The sequence below is a fragment of the Lontra canadensis genome, unplaced genomic scaffold (assembly GCF_010015895.1).
Source record: "Lontra canadensis isolate GAN:19392208 unplaced genomic scaffold, GSC_riverotter_1.0 scaffold72, whole genome shotgun sequence".
Classification (NCBI taxonomy): Eukaryota; Metazoa; Chordata; class Mammalia; order Carnivora; family Mustelidae; genus Lontra; species Lontra canadensis.
The window spans coordinates 6,910,356-6,925,423 of record NW_022631066.1 but is presented as its reverse complement, the minus strand read 5'-3'; the positions used below and the strand labels follow the sequence as shown (position 1 = coordinate 6,925,423).

General features: G+C 41.5%; 1 protein-coding gene across 4 annotated transcripts in view; it reads left to right on the top strand.

Annotated features, from left to right (window-relative positions):
• Positions 1-292: 292 nt before the first annotated feature.
• Positions 293-15,068, top strand: part of SLC39A12 (solute carrier family 39 member 12) — a 78,633-nt gene continuing 63,857 nt past the window's right edge. For 2 of the 4 annotated variants that reach the window (XM_032880885.1, XM_032880883.1), the window contains exons 1-4: positions 293-423; positions 1,357-1,699; positions 8,454-8,735; positions 12,524-12,731. In XM_032880885.1, the coding sequence (XP_032736776.1) occupies positions 1,439-1,699; positions 8,454-8,735; positions 12,524-12,731 (751 nt within the window). In that variant the 5' untranslated portion in view covers positions 293-423; positions 1,357-1,438. The remainder of the gene's footprint in view (positions 424-1,356; positions 1,700-8,453; positions 8,736-12,523; positions 12,732-15,068) is intronic. The other 2 variants (XM_032880886.1, XM_032880884.1) reach the window with 1 other exon arrangement.

The window sequence follows — 15,068 nt, the reverse complement described above, 5'->3', positions numbered from 1 at the left end:
AAAAAAAAAAAAAAGATCTTGCTCTAACACTATAAGCCTTTCCATTCTGCAAGGTAAAATCCTTTGACCTAGATGTGTCCCTTAAAAGGCAAGGGACTGTAAGAAATTCTAAGTTTTTCTTTGACTTTTAAGAGCATTCATAAATACTGATATAAAAAGTCAGGTTCACCAGCCAGTTTTATTTGATTTTCCTGAAAATCTGCCAGACAAAAAGTTCTCATTTTTATCCACCTTCATTGTTACCCCCAGAGCAGCCCTCTCCATAGCAACTGAAAACCTCTCTGGGTTGAAATAATCCTCTCCAGCTTCCAGTGCACAGTCAAGGAATTTTAAAAACAGAGGACTTTGTAACCACAAAGTACTCTCCAAGATTTAAAAGGCCACGGAGCTCCAGATAAATAATCATTTATCTTTCTCCTAACGGTAAGCACCACATTTAGAAATGTTTGTCTCATTCTCTGTCATTTTTTAAATGCTAACATAAGAATCTTAAACTCTCTGTTTTCTTAACCATAGAAATAATCCCAATATCCCCTCTACTACCCCACAGTCATTATTACCTTATCTCTGGGCCAAGATCTGACATGAGATGCTGTTAACATTTTGCATTCCTTAGGCAATCGGGTGAAGTGATTATTATTATATTTATTTTATTATTTATTGTTATTATTATTATTTTTTTTTTTTGCAGAAAGCTGATTGGCTCTCAAGTTGTCCCTCATGCCTTTAGTGACCATTGAGTTTGTGGATTTATGACGGCTCTTGAGGTCTTGAAACCCTGGGCTTTTTCTGCTAGTTGGTACTTTTAATAAACTAAAACCTTAAAAATGACCAGTGTCTAAAAAATGAAAATGAACAGTGACTGTTTTCTTCTAGTATCCTTCCTTAACAAAAACCGTCCCATTCCATGTGATATGGTAATTTATGGAAATGTATTTTCTGTTTATTTTTTATTTACTTACTTGAGCAATGAGGACCACCCAGCCATGAGAGTTCTACTCTAGGATGGGAAAAAAACAGTGTATTTCCTGTCTGGGTCCTAGGACTAGTACCACCTACAGAGTGAAGAGAGAAACTTCTTCCTAATTCAGTTCCTCTGTTGAGTTTAGAGAGAGGCAATCACACAAACTTCTTGGCTGTTCTACAGTTTGAACTAAGTCCACAGCCCTGAGCATTGCCTGCTGTTTGCAGTTATAAATGACCTACACACACACCCCCACACACACACCCTTGTCCCCTGCTGCCGTTCAGAACCGGCTGACCATTGCAAATCAGCTTAGCCACCCCATTAATGAATCCTTTCAAACACGTCGCAGGCAGAATAATTAAAGCCTTTATTTTTTCCCTTTACCACAGAAGTTCCTCCCATTGCAAGTTACACCGACAGCAAGCCACCCGACTCCATCACACAGGGTCTCCAGGTAAAGGAAGGGTGGAAATGTGCTTCTGGACAAAGCTTCCAATATTGGGGGTGCCCGTGTTCCTTTTCCTCGGCCTTGTTCCCTCTACTGAGACGGAAAGACCCTCCACGCAGGACAGCAGTGGCCCCTGGAGCCCCGACCACCTGAGGGAAGTACTACGAGCTCTGTCTGCTGATGACCCTCCACCCCTGAACCATTCGAGAAGCCTCGTCAAAACCTTGCTGGAGAAAACTGGCTGCCCGTGGAGGAGAAATGGAACACAAGGAGATTGCAGTCTGGTTAGTGCAATAGGATATGGGATCAGGTACTGGGGTGTGTTCCAAAGAGGGCCATGGCTTCTCCAGCCCTTTACTTTGCTGAAGGAAAATCAGGACGCGGTACCCAGGGGTGCAGTGCCTTGCGGTGTCATAACGCCCGTAGCTAGGGTACTGCGAGCCACTCACTCAGCATCCTCCATACAGCAATTCAAAACAGGGGGAATTTTCATTTATTAAAACGGTAAAGTTTCTGGAAGCCTTTCTGCAACCCTCCAGCTCATGGAGAGGTATTTAGCTGCAAGTGTGAGCCTTTAGTTCTCTCTTCTTTCTGATTTACTATTTTATTTTATTTTATTTTATTTTATTTTATTTTATTTTATTTTTTGTAGTTGTGGAGAACTTGTGCTTCACTGGTTAGATGCTCTTCGTTTGGGGGAGCAGGATGATAGTGATAAGATATTTTTCTAACATTGAATTTTTGAGGTACTTTATCCTGGGTGTTGATTGGTGTTTTCTAGAATGTTGCGTGGTGGGTCGCTCATGAATTGGATAATCATCCTCTCAGAAAGGACACATCTGACTGGCGCCTGCGTGAGGCAGTTGGTTTGAGTCTCAGTTTCTTGGTTTCAGCTCAGGTCTTGATCTCAGTGTCATGGGATCGAGCCCCATGTCAGGCTTGGCACTGAGGTGTGGAGTTTGCTTGAGATTCCTTCTTCCTCTGCCCCTTCTGCTCATTCTCTCTCTCTAAAATAAGTAATTTTTTTTTTTTTTAAACACACATCTAACCTGGGGAAGAGAAGTGCTGTAGATGGAGCTAAAATGAAGCCTGTGGCTTGCGGGGCTGGGCTCCCAGCTTTCCCCTGGTCTGCCCCGCGGCCCTCAAACCTTGCCCGCTCCTCAGTGTTGTCTGGGCAGCTTTCCCCAAACACCATGCTGGGGCTTCTTCCTCTCTCCATGGAAGAGATTTAACTTGCCTGGAATGGAATTTTTAAAAAAATCCTCCGCAGGCTGCTTTCATGTAAAATCCACCTTAATGCAAAGTCAGCATTTAACGTAAAACCAGAAAGTCTCCATCAAGGAGGGGGGACCCACAGAGTTAGGAGCCCATATTGTCAGAGGATAGCAAACAAGAACAAACAAAAACACCATTCACCATCCCTTTCCTGATCGACGAGATTTTTTTTCCCCAGAATGAACCTACAAATAAATAAATAAATAAGCAAATAACTGCCTCCAGCCAAAAAAATAAAAAAGAGAGAGAGAGAGAAGAAAAAAATTTGGCAGACTTTCTCAATCATACGTCATTCTAGGGGAAACATTTCCTGGCCAAGTGTTTTGTTTTTTGTTTTTTGTGTGTGTATATGTGTTTGTTTTTTTCTTTCTTTCTTTCTTTTTCATGACAGAAGGGTCTTACTAATAGAATTTTTTCTCTGCTCTGTGCAAACAATAAATAATTTGATAATTAGTGAAATTCCCAAAGGGTCCCAGAGAAAACATGTGTTAAAATGGGCAACTCATCTGTAATGACATTAATTTATATATATAGCAACATAAGACTTCCCCATGGAAATAACTCCGAGTCATATCTTATTAATGTCCTCTGAGAATTTGCTTCAGGGAAATGTTCTCCTCTAATGACATAAAGTGCCTTATTAAGGCTGGTTGAATATTAGTCTAGCTAGGACGAATGTAAACACGCAAAATTGTTCTCCTGGTTTTTTTGAGGGGTGGAGAAATTGTTTTGCACTTTTTGTTTTCTGTGACATTTCCAAGCATTTGACCAATTTAGCTTCTGTTTGAGCTATTTCCTTTCCTAGGAAGTGAAACCCTTGTCTTGAATAGCCCTCTTGCTGCAGCTCTTTCTCTGTGGAAAAGACTGAGGTTAAAAAAAAAAAAAAAAAAAAAAAAAAAAGAAAGAAAGAAAAGACAAAAAAGAAAGGAAAAAAAAAGAAAAAAAAGGGCGAATTTCCACTTAACCTGCTCAGAGAGCTACACTTCACCTGAGCTCCCCATAAGCGAGGATCCCATGAAATCTCTCCTTGTCATTCATAAAAAAGCCAGGGAGAAACAGTGTTCTGTTGGTTTGACAAACAATCACATTTTGGCACAAACCACAGGGCTTCAGCTCGTTCTTGAATCTCTTATGTCTTTTTAGAGACTTTGTCCATTTAGAGGCAGCATTTGTATTAGAAATTCTGTGGTAAATAAAATCTTAAAAAAGAAAAGAAAGAAATTCTGTGGTAAAAAGAGGGCAAGGGGTTAAGTTCATATCCTTAAATGTCTGGGAAAAAAAGAAGGAAGTAGGTGTCTTAAATTTGTGAGGAGAAAAAAAAGGTACCCGAATTTATTTCATGCTTAGGTAAAAACTGAGTGAATGAGTGTGTGTGTGTGTGTGTGTGTGTGTGTGTGTGTGTGTGAGAATCAATCTGCAGTATCCGAGAACACTGTGCATTTAAAAATAAATCCATTCAAGCTTTAGCCTTTGAAAATGGATAGTCTTGCCTGATCATGGCCTTTTTAACTTTTTTTAATGAGAAGGTTAGAATGGAGTTTTAATGAATTTAATGAGGGATTAAGTAACTCTAAGTGAATAAATTCCACTTCAGTTATGGTGGGAACCATGACCCTACATGGATTCCAGACATGGTGAAGGGATAAGAACCCAGTGTCTGGGGTTAGCCAGCACTGGGTCCAAATCCTTGTTCTGGTATCTTCTAGTTGTTAGGACATGTTGAACCTCAGCTCCCTCATCTATAAGACCCCAGTGCTGGTTCTCTCCTCAGGGAGCTGTGTGTGAGGACCACATCGCCATGAGCTGGGGCACAACAGCTCAAGCTCTCTCTGTCCCCTCACATTTCCTGTACATCATGGACATGTCCATCCTCTTTTCCCAGGGACCCTGGAATGGTGCTGGTGAGAAATGAGATAATCCTCAGCATCCCCTTCCTGCCCTGTCCCCAGACTTCCCCGCCCTCCGTCCCAGGGGCTTGGGGGTTTTATCCAAGATCTCTAGAAGATTCTCAGAAATCTTCAAGGTGGAGAACCACAGGTTTAAGGTCCTTCATTTAATTCAGTGCTCCCTCCCCCATTTGTCATTTCTGTCCCAGGATAAACAGGGAACAGCTCAAAGTCTATCTTGTTGATCTAACAGGTTTTTCTTATCTCAGGAAGACTTATCTCTGTCAGTCAGAAATATCACGGAATCTGGTATAGACCCACAAAAAGCCAGTACCTGCCATCAGCCAACATTCTTCCAACTCTTGGTTTGGCAGGAAAAAGAAGAAATATAATTTCCCTCTTAGAGTCCATTATAAGACCCCCCCCTACAAAAGAGACCTTGTAAAAATCTCAGAACTTGAAAAAGGCCAGTGGATTTATCCATAACAATAATCAAACTTAAGCACCTTTGGATCTAAAATCTTTTAAGTTTATCTACAAGTATGACAACTGCCCTGTTAATGCTGAAGAAAGATTTCCTATTGTTTTTGTCACTGAGGCTTTCCTAGCATCAGCAACGAACAAAACTAAATGAGGCGGCTGGGGAAGGTGATCTGATTTGACTATAGGAATCCAGAATCTGTTTGTTTTCCCTTTGAAACCTGATTGCCTCCACCTGACAAGAAATCAAAGGGAAAATCGATGGATTATTCCTGAATGAGTCCATTCTTCTTTAACAAAGAATCATTTCACCCGAGTTAGCTCCTTAGATGGATCTTGTTGCCTATGAGGTGGAAGTATTTGCAAAATTTTACTAGACATCATTTCCCAAACACAACCCAGCCACTGCTAAAAGCTCGAACAACATATCTAGTGATGATGAATTGGAAAGTCCAGTCCCCCACGCACCCCATAGAGCTTTCTGTCCTGTCAGTGTCTGTTAGATCTCATGATGTTCCCAAGAGTAATCTTTCCTCAAGCTGCTGCCCTCCATATACAGGTAACTTCTTAAAAGTCCAATATCATAAAAAGGCAAAATGTTGTCAGTCCACGGTCACTGGATTCCCCACGGAGCTTTATTCAAGCAGGCGTCAGAAAATTAAAGCAAGGTTAGGGAACTTCTGTTCATTCGAGATGAAGGAAATCTCTCATCAGACAGAATGAGATGTTCCACTACTATTTAAACATTTTCAGTCAGAAATCAATTTACCTTCCCCATTCTATGCTTTTCACAAACCATATCTCGTCCTAATCTCTGCTGCCCCAGGCCACATCCCTCCTCTTCCTTTTTTTCTTTCTTTTTTGTTTTGTTTTGTTTTGTTTTTAGATTTTATTTATTTATTTGACACAGAGAGAGAGAGATCACAAGTAGGCAGAGAAGTAAGCAGAGGGGGAGGGAAGCAGGCTCCCTGCTGAGCAGAGAGCCCAATGCAGGGCTCTATCCCAGGACCCTGAGATCATGACCCGAGCCGAAGGCAGAGGCTTAACCCACTGAGCCACCCACATTTTTTTTCCAGAACCAATTAGATTTAGGTTTTTTTTTTTCCAAGACTTTATTTATTTGACAGACACAGAGCACAAGCAGGGGGAGCAGCAGGCAGAGGGAGAAATAGACACCCCACTTAGCAGGTAGCCTAATATGGGTCTCAGTTCCAGGACCATGGGATCATGACCTGAGCCAAAGGCAATGCTTAACTGACTGAGCCACCCAGACATCCCACCAGTTAGATATATGTACTGGGGAATGCTTGAATACCTAAGGTGCTTAGCAGTGTCCTGGACACATGGCTTGATTACACTTTTGTTTCAACTGATTCACCTCCCTAAGTCTTAAGGTGTCAGCTCTGCCAACAGCTACCAACCCATGAACTTTTCTTGTGAGCTAATCAAGAAACTGAAAAGGGCTGGGTTGGTTTCAGTGGTGAAGCTTTATAGCCACATCGAGTTGGTCTTGTTGGGAAGCCTGTTTGCTGAGTTCTTATCCCGGGGTAGCTGAGCTGGGGCGAGAACGGAATCTGTATGGCTCGTGAAGAATGTGACAAATGCTTTGCTTTAGAGACAGACGACATGTTTCTTCCTGACTCAGACAGTATGTCCCAGATGCTCCCAGGTGGGCCACCCAGCACACGTGGAATTAGGACGCCTGAAGCTTCCACCTCAGAGAGTAAATTAAAAGATATTCTAGTAAACTGTCCTTCTGTGGGGGGAAAAAAAATCCCTCTGGGGCTCAGGACAGGCATCCCTTCATGCCTTGACTCTGAGGCTGAGGCTATGCCATGGGCTGCTTCTGGTATCCTAGGTGAATTCTTTTTTTTTTTTTTTTTCCAAGATTTTATTTATTTATTTGACAGAGAGAGGTCACAAGTAGGCAGAGAGGCAGGCAGAGAGATGGGGGGAAGCAGGCTTCCAGCTGAGCGGAGAGCCCAATGTGGGGCTCGATCCCAGGACCCTGAGATCATGACCTGAGCCGAAGGCAGAGGATTTAACCCACTGAGCCACCCAGGTGCCCCCTCCCAGGAGAATTCTTAGGAGTGCCTCACCATCTTTGAAGTAAGGCAGCTCCTGTCTTGTCAGGAGAGTTTCCCTTCCACAACTCTGTGTGTATCTTTTTTTCCCATCGTCCCATCCCATTACCCAAAACACCTTCTGCCGTGTAAACGTCCCAGATGAGCTGAGCCGGGCGTCGGGCTGTGTGTGTGAAACAAAGAAATCATTGTGGAAGTATTTTTAGGCAATTCTCTTAGGTAGGGTAAAGGCAAGGCAGATGGTGTTCATCATTGCTTTTCACACCTCCTAAGAGCCAGGCATTGTGCTTGATGCTGAGGATAGAACTGCACACAGACAAAACTTGGCCCAATGGACCACTTGTTCTCGGGGGAAGAGAGAAAATAAACATGGAGAGAAAGCAATTTTAGAATACTAGGGCCACAAAGAAAATAAAACTGTTCTATACTAAGGTTGCCACTAGCCCCACATGACTGCTGGGCATTTGATACGTGGTTCATTTGAATTGAGACCTGCTGGGAGGTGTAAAGTGCACACCAGATTTTGAAGACTTAATCTGACGAAAAGAATGTCATATAGCTCATGAATAATTTTGAAAAATTTGGATGACATGTCGAAGCAATCTTACTTTGCATGTATGTTTCAAAAAGGGACAGTATTAGATACGTTATTAAAGTTAATTTCGCTTTCTAAAATGTGGCTACTAGAAAATTTAAAGTGACATGTGGCTCACCTCTGTGGCTTGGGTCCTGTTTCCATGGAACAGCGCCAAACTGGAGAACGTGAGGCAGGGTTTGGGATTTCCTATTCTAGAGAGGGTGTTCAGGAAAGCATCCCCGAGGGGGTGTCACTTTAAGCTAGATCTGAGAAATGAGGGGGAAGAAGACCTGATGCGTGGTGGGAAGGAGCTTGGTGGGACTGATGGAAAATCACAGGGGCAGAACAATGTTAACGAGAGGTGGGAAGAGGTTAAGGGAAGGGAAGGCTGGGAGGTAGGCAAGAGCCAGACTGATGAGAAAGTTGTGTAGAGCGTGGATTTCATTCTAAGTGCAATGGGGACATTCCTTTAAAAGCCAAAGAGTCAACTGCTTTTACTCCAGGCAACATACGGAGAACTGGAGATAGAAGAACTCCTCTCTGGGAGTAAGGGCTCCCCAAGAGGGCATCCCTGATGTATGAAAGTCCAACCTGAATTATTTTATTTGAAGCTGACTATTGGGGCTGCCCGCCTTTCCTTATTGTTCATAAAATAATAAGGGGTGGTCATTAGTGTTCTAGGACTACTCACTAAGCTTTGTTTCTACTTGTGTTTTATTTTGTGTTTTTGAAACAGTGCTTTGAACCAGATGCCCTGTTACTAATAGCTGGGGGAGATTTTGAGGAGCAGCTCCGAGAGGAAGTGGTCCAGAGAGTTTCCCTTCTCCTCCTCTATTACATTATTCATCAGGAAGAGATCTGTTCTTCCAAGCTCAACATGAGTAATCGAGAGTATAAATTTTACCTACACAGCCTCCTCAGCCTCAGGCAGGACGAAGACTCCTATTTCCTTTCACAGAATGAGACAGAAGATATCTTGGCATTCACCAGGCAGTACTTTGACACTTCTCGAAGCCAGGTAAGAAGGGCCAAGGCGCCAGCTGGCTTTGCTCCTGAGATACAGTCCCTGAGCCTTATTTCCTGTCACTTTTTTATCCCTAGGACAGTCAAGGACTCTTAAGAGAGGGCTTTGTGGCTTTTAGTTATGGGATGTTAAGTGATGTCATTTAAAATTCTGAGTATAAAAGGGGGAGATGGGATGACTAATGATTGTAAAATGAGTTCTAGCCAGAAGGTGGGTGGGTGGGTCGGTGGGTGGGCAGGAAAGCCAGGTGACAGGGCAGCCTCTTCTCCTGAACAAGAAAGTGAGTGATTCACAGCTCCTGATCAGTCTCCAAGGACTGACCCACGTCAGGGAGGGCACCGTGCCTATTTGCCTTGCCTTCTGGCCAGGGAAAAAGAAGTCGGAACCATTTGAGGGAGAGGAATTTATCATTAGTTACTTCACCAGAGAAACAGCTTGCAAAAAGCATTATTCATGACCGTCAGCCCAGACCATATCTCTTCTGCAGCTTTTGATTCCTGCTGCTTCTGTTCCAGGGGTCTCCGGAAATGGTTTTCTCCTCTCAGGGCTCCCACGGTGAGGAACCAGGCTCTTGGTCCCTTCTGGCCTTCATTACTGTTCCAGCAAAAGGTGGCCCTTTCAATTACCTTTATCAGCTTTGCAGTGGGAAGTCTGAGTGGATAAAGTGCTCTGAATATTAAAAAATGAAAAAAAATTTAAGCCACATTTTCTTAAAGAATTGTGCAACCACCTGTACAGTTTGAAGAGAGTTGTGAATCTTTTTTTTTTCCTCTTGAATTTTTCATTGACATGTGTCTTTGAGCTGCTGTAACAAAAATATAATAGACTGGGGAGCTTCTACACAATAGAAATTTATTTCTCACAGTTCTGGAGTCGAGCGAGAGTCCCCATCCTGGTTCAAAAAGATACCATCTCCTCATATGGTGGAAGGAGTAGAGAAGCCCTCTGGGGTCTCTCTTATAAGGGCACTAATCCCGTGCATGATGGCTTCACCCTCATGACCCAGTCAACTCCCAAAGGCCCCACCTCATAATACCGTCACAGTAGGTAGTAGGATTTCAACATATGAATTTGAATGAGGGGGACACAGTCATTCAGTCTACAGGGACATATGTAGGTATACTTGATTTTGGACCTCAAATTCTGGCTCCTGGGAGCCCAGAGGTTTCTGTGCAATCATGCTGTGGCCTAACGACCAGCAAACATATCCTCCAGTTTGTCGTAAAAATGTTTAATTTCTCGTGTGATTGGCACACAGATGGAAAGACTGCTTCTTAAAGACTGTGGGCATCACTCTGGTAACTCTCATCTCATGAATCTCAAAATAAGGCCATATTTTTGTTTCCACTTCCAATTGAGAAAATGGGTTCCTTTCTGGAATTCAGTTTCTGCTTAAATAAGGAAATAGGCCCACATATAATTTCTTCAGTGCAACATCAATATGATACAAGATCGGTTCAAATTAGCCACTAGGATTTTAGTCATCCCATCTGTTACTGCCTTTTGATGCAGATAAAGTGGGAATGAAAACCCAGCACTTAAAAGCAGATGGTGTGTATATGTTCAATGTAGATTTCTGGTTATCCAACACATAACTGCAAATTCCTGGGCTTTCCAGTGTATGTGAGATTAAACATTCCTAGAGCAGAATAAAATAATTCAATATTATGTGTAGGCCTTCTTTCTCCATCTCTTCAGTCAAGAATTAAGAGCTCTTGTTGAGTTGTTAGGCGTTAGAGCTTTTGTCTCCTGGAGGATGGCAATGTCATCCTTTAACCCATTCACTTGGGCTGGAATTCCCTTAGGAATCCTTAGTCAAGTCAACCCAGACTTTTATAGAAGGCCAGTTGGCCTCTCACTGGAGGATGCCACTGTCTCCAACTAGAGAGTGTGAGGTCACAGAAGGTGCTGGTAGACCAGGCCCACCACTACCAACAGGTAGGTTTTGATCTACACAGGATTGGGCCTCCATAGGTGAAGCCACTAACAGGTGCTCTAGGTGGGCCTTTACCAGCTCATCAACAAACAGCTCTGCACTGGAGGACCCTAATGTAGTCATCCTCCCTAGTGGCCCAGAATGTTAATATCCCTCCAGTCCTTCATTCTCTTTTGTCCAACTACTGTTGATCTCCTTGACTCAATCTCTTGCTCCCACCTCTCTCTGTTCTTTCTAGTGTTGGCTGTTTCCATGATGAATAAACAGGGATCTGTACAGACTTCTCCACTAGCCCTGACTCTTCAATGAGGGAATAGCGGATAGTATTACCGTCCTACATTTGACAAACCCAGAAACCTGAGCCATTTTTAACTCTTCGGACTCCTTCATATTTTCTTCCAAATCCTTTGTAATATTCCTCAAATACATCCATTTTTCTATCTCTAGTGCTACCATCTGAGGTCAAGAAATACCTTGGGTTAATCAATAACTTCTTAACTATACTCCTGCTCTTAAATTCCAGCCCTGGCAATTTATTCACAACTTTGCCACCAGAGTGACATTTCTATAACATACCTTATTGTATTATTCTTTTGTTTATAATATTAATGGCTTCCCTGGAGCCTTTAGGGGAAAAGTTTTCATAGCACTGAGTATAAGATTCTTGTCACCTTCTTCGGTTTACTGTCTATCCGATGCACAGCTAGACACTGGGTCCCACAATAATAGTAGCGAAGACTAGCTGACTGTGTCCTATGTACCAACTACTATATTAAGAATTTTTCATGTGTTAGCTCATCTAATCTTAATAACTTTTGTGGTGGACAGCATTGTCCTTTTTTACTGATAAAGAGTATGAAGGTTGGCAAAGTTAATCATTTTGCCCAAGGTCACCCAGTTACAAATAACAGAGATAATATTAAATAAAGCCTTACCTGTCTATCCCAAGCACTATGCTGTGGAACTCACTTTAATGATATGAAAGTCCCATCACCATCCTGTGTTTCCATTTATTTCTACATTTAAGAGGAAGAGTTTTTAAGAGCTTAGGCTACGGAGTCCTATCTGAGTGTACACTGGGACTCACTTATCAATCCAGTGATCTGTGTAAAGCGTATCCACTGCACAGAGCTCTGGGAGAATGAAAAGAGAGAATAATGTAATGGACTTAGCGTAGTGTCTGGCACACAATAGGCACTCGATAAATGTTTAAATGAGTGAATGGGTATTCTAGTAGAATGCAAGGCAAGAGTCTCGCCTTTCAGAGACTCATAATTTCATTGAAGAAAATTGATGTACACATGGAAAAGATCCTAGGTTCAATGGAAGTTCAAAAACACATACTGTGCTAACTTTGATTTGCACTTACCACACATTGAACTTGAAACTAAAGGCAAGGGCGAAAAGAGAAGTTGCCTATGATGACACAATGCAACAGAGCCAGCATGAAGTCAAGGTCAGGAATATATATTTGAAAGTCATTACACTGCAGGCTCTACTTGAAGCTGGAGAGAAACAATTCTCCAACTGGAAGGGTGTGAACAGTAAGAATAAGGGATCTTCTTGGAGAAAACCCATCTCTGAAGGAATAATGAGAAAGGTTAAGTAAATAAGGACCAGTAGGATGGGAGTTAGAAAATCCAGTGTCAGGGTGAATAAAAGAAACAAGAATTTTCCAAACAGAATTCTGAGACTAGAGAATGAGAGTAGTCATGTTCCTACAAACAGTTCAGACCTCTGTAAGGTAAAGAACTATTTCTTGTCTTTTGGGGAAATCCTAGAGCTATTTTAATTAAAGTAACTTCAGAGGTTCAAACTTTTCTTTTTACTATGTATCTGATTTCAGTGTATGGAAACCAAAATGCTGCAGGAAAAATCTGGAATATTGAGCAGTGACGGTGCTGATGAAAATACACTTCCTCAGTTAGCAGCAACAATCATCGCTCTGTCCCTCCAAGGTGTTTGTCTGGGGCAAAGAAACTTGCCTTCCCCAGACTATTTTACAGAATATATTTTCAGTTTTTTGAATAGTACAAACACTCTCCACCTCTCAGGTAAGGATGCTTTTCATGAATTTAACTAGTAAGTCATTCCTACTAAATGAGTTGTGCCTAAAAGAAAGACTAATGCTTTTTGATGAATAAATTTGTTCAGGTATGTTCTAAACACCCATTTCATCTTACCATGTAGTAAGACAGCTCAGACCTTTTCAAGGCAAACATGCTATTGTCTCCATGTGATGATGGGGCAAAAATAGGGACTTGACCCATTTATTGATGATATTATGGATATAGAGCCAACGGAGAGATTTTTATGACCTGCTGTAAGTACTAAGGAACACTTTTCTACTTGGTACATAGTCCTGAGCCAGGGGTCGCTTAATATTGCTAAGAGTGATGAAAGGGTATGCCAACTGATGCAAGAACCTTGGTAGAGTTTCCTTATAATCATAACAGTAAACTATTTAATTTTAAGTAAAAATCATGTGATTTTTACATTTTTACATTTTACATTTACATTTTTACATTCATGACTGGCAGCTTTTTTGAGCTCCAAGATAAAACAGGATGCTAGTTTTGGACTCAGAATGTTTGTCTCGCACATTTCTTTGTCCTTGAAAAGATATTAAAAATGAAATGAGTTTTATTCATTAAATTGTATTCATTAAAAATGAAATGAATTTTAATTTTTTAAAATTATTTTTATTAATATACAATGTATTATTTGCCCCAGGGGTACAAGTCTGTGAATCATCAGGCTTATACATTTCACAGCACTCACCATAGCACATAACCCAACCACACTATCCCTACTCCATATGTCCATAACCAAACCACACTATCCCTACGCCCCGAGCAACCCTCAGTTTATTTTGTGAGATTAAGAGTCTCTTATGGTTTGTCTCCCTCTCGATCCCATCTTGTTTCATTTTTTCCTTCGCTACCCGTACAATCTGTACACTGCCTCTCAAATGCCTCATGTCAGTGAGATCATATGATAATTGTCTTTCTCTGATCGACTTATTTCACTCAACATAATATCCTCTAGTTCCATCCATGTCGTTGCAAATGACAAGACTTCATTTTTTGATGGTTGCATAGTATTCCACTGTATATATATACCACCTATTCTTTATCCATTCATCTGTTGATGGACATCTGGGTTCTTTCCATAGTTTGGCTATTGTGGACTTCGCTGCTATAAACATTCGGGCGCACGTGCCCCTTTAGATCACTACATTTGTATTTTTACAGTAAATAACCAGTGGTTTGATTGGGGGGGTTGTGGGGTAGCTCTATTTTCAACTTTTTGAGGAACGTCCATGCTATTTTCAGAGTAGCTGCACCAGCTTGCATTCCCACCAACAGTGTAGGAGGGTTCCCCTTTCTCCACATCCTTGCCAACACCTGTCGTTTCTTGACTTGTTAATTTTAGCCATTCTGACTGGTGTGAGGTGGTATCTCATTGTGGTTTTGATTTGTATTTCCCAGATGGTGAGTGATGTGGAGCACTTTTTCACGTGTATGCTGGCCATCTGGATATCTTCTTTGCAGAAATGTCTGTTCATGTCTTCTGCACATTTCCTGATTTGATTATTTGTTCTTTGGGTGTTGAGTTTGATAAGTTCTTTATTGATTTTAGGTACTTGCCCTTTATCTGATATGTCTTTTGTGAATATCTTCTCCCATTCTCTCAGTTGTCTTTTGGTTTTGCTGACTGTTTCCTTCACTGTGCAAAAGCTTTTGGTCTTGATGAAGTCCCATAGTTCATTTTTGCCCTTGCTTCCCTTGCCTTTGGCCATGTTTCTAGGAAGAAGTTGCTGTGGCTGAGGTTGAAGAGGTTGCTGGCTGTGTTATCTTCAAGGATTTTGATGGATTCCATTCTCACATTGAGGTCTTTCATCCATTTTGAGTCTATTTTTGTGTGTGGTGTAAGGGAAGTGGTCTAGTTTCATTCTTCTGCATGTGGCTGTCCAATTTTCCCAACACCATTTGTTGAAGAGACTGTCTATTTTCCATTAGACATTCTTTCCTGCTTTGTCAAAGATTAGGTGACCATAGGATTGAGGGTCTATTTCTGGGCTCTCTATTCTGTTCCATTGATCTATGTGTCTGTTTCTCTGCCAGTACCATACTGTCTTGGTGATTACAGCTTTGTAATAAAGCTTGAAGTCTGGAATTGTGAGGCCACCAACTTTGGCTTTCTTTTTCAACATTCTTCTGGCTATTTGGGGCCTTTTCTGGTTCCATATAAATTTTAGGATTATTTGTTCCATTTATTTAAAAACATTGCTGGTATTTTGATAAGGATTACATTAAATGTATAGATTGCTTTAGGTAGCATAGACATTTTCACAATATTTGTTCTTCGAATCCAGGAGCATGGAACAT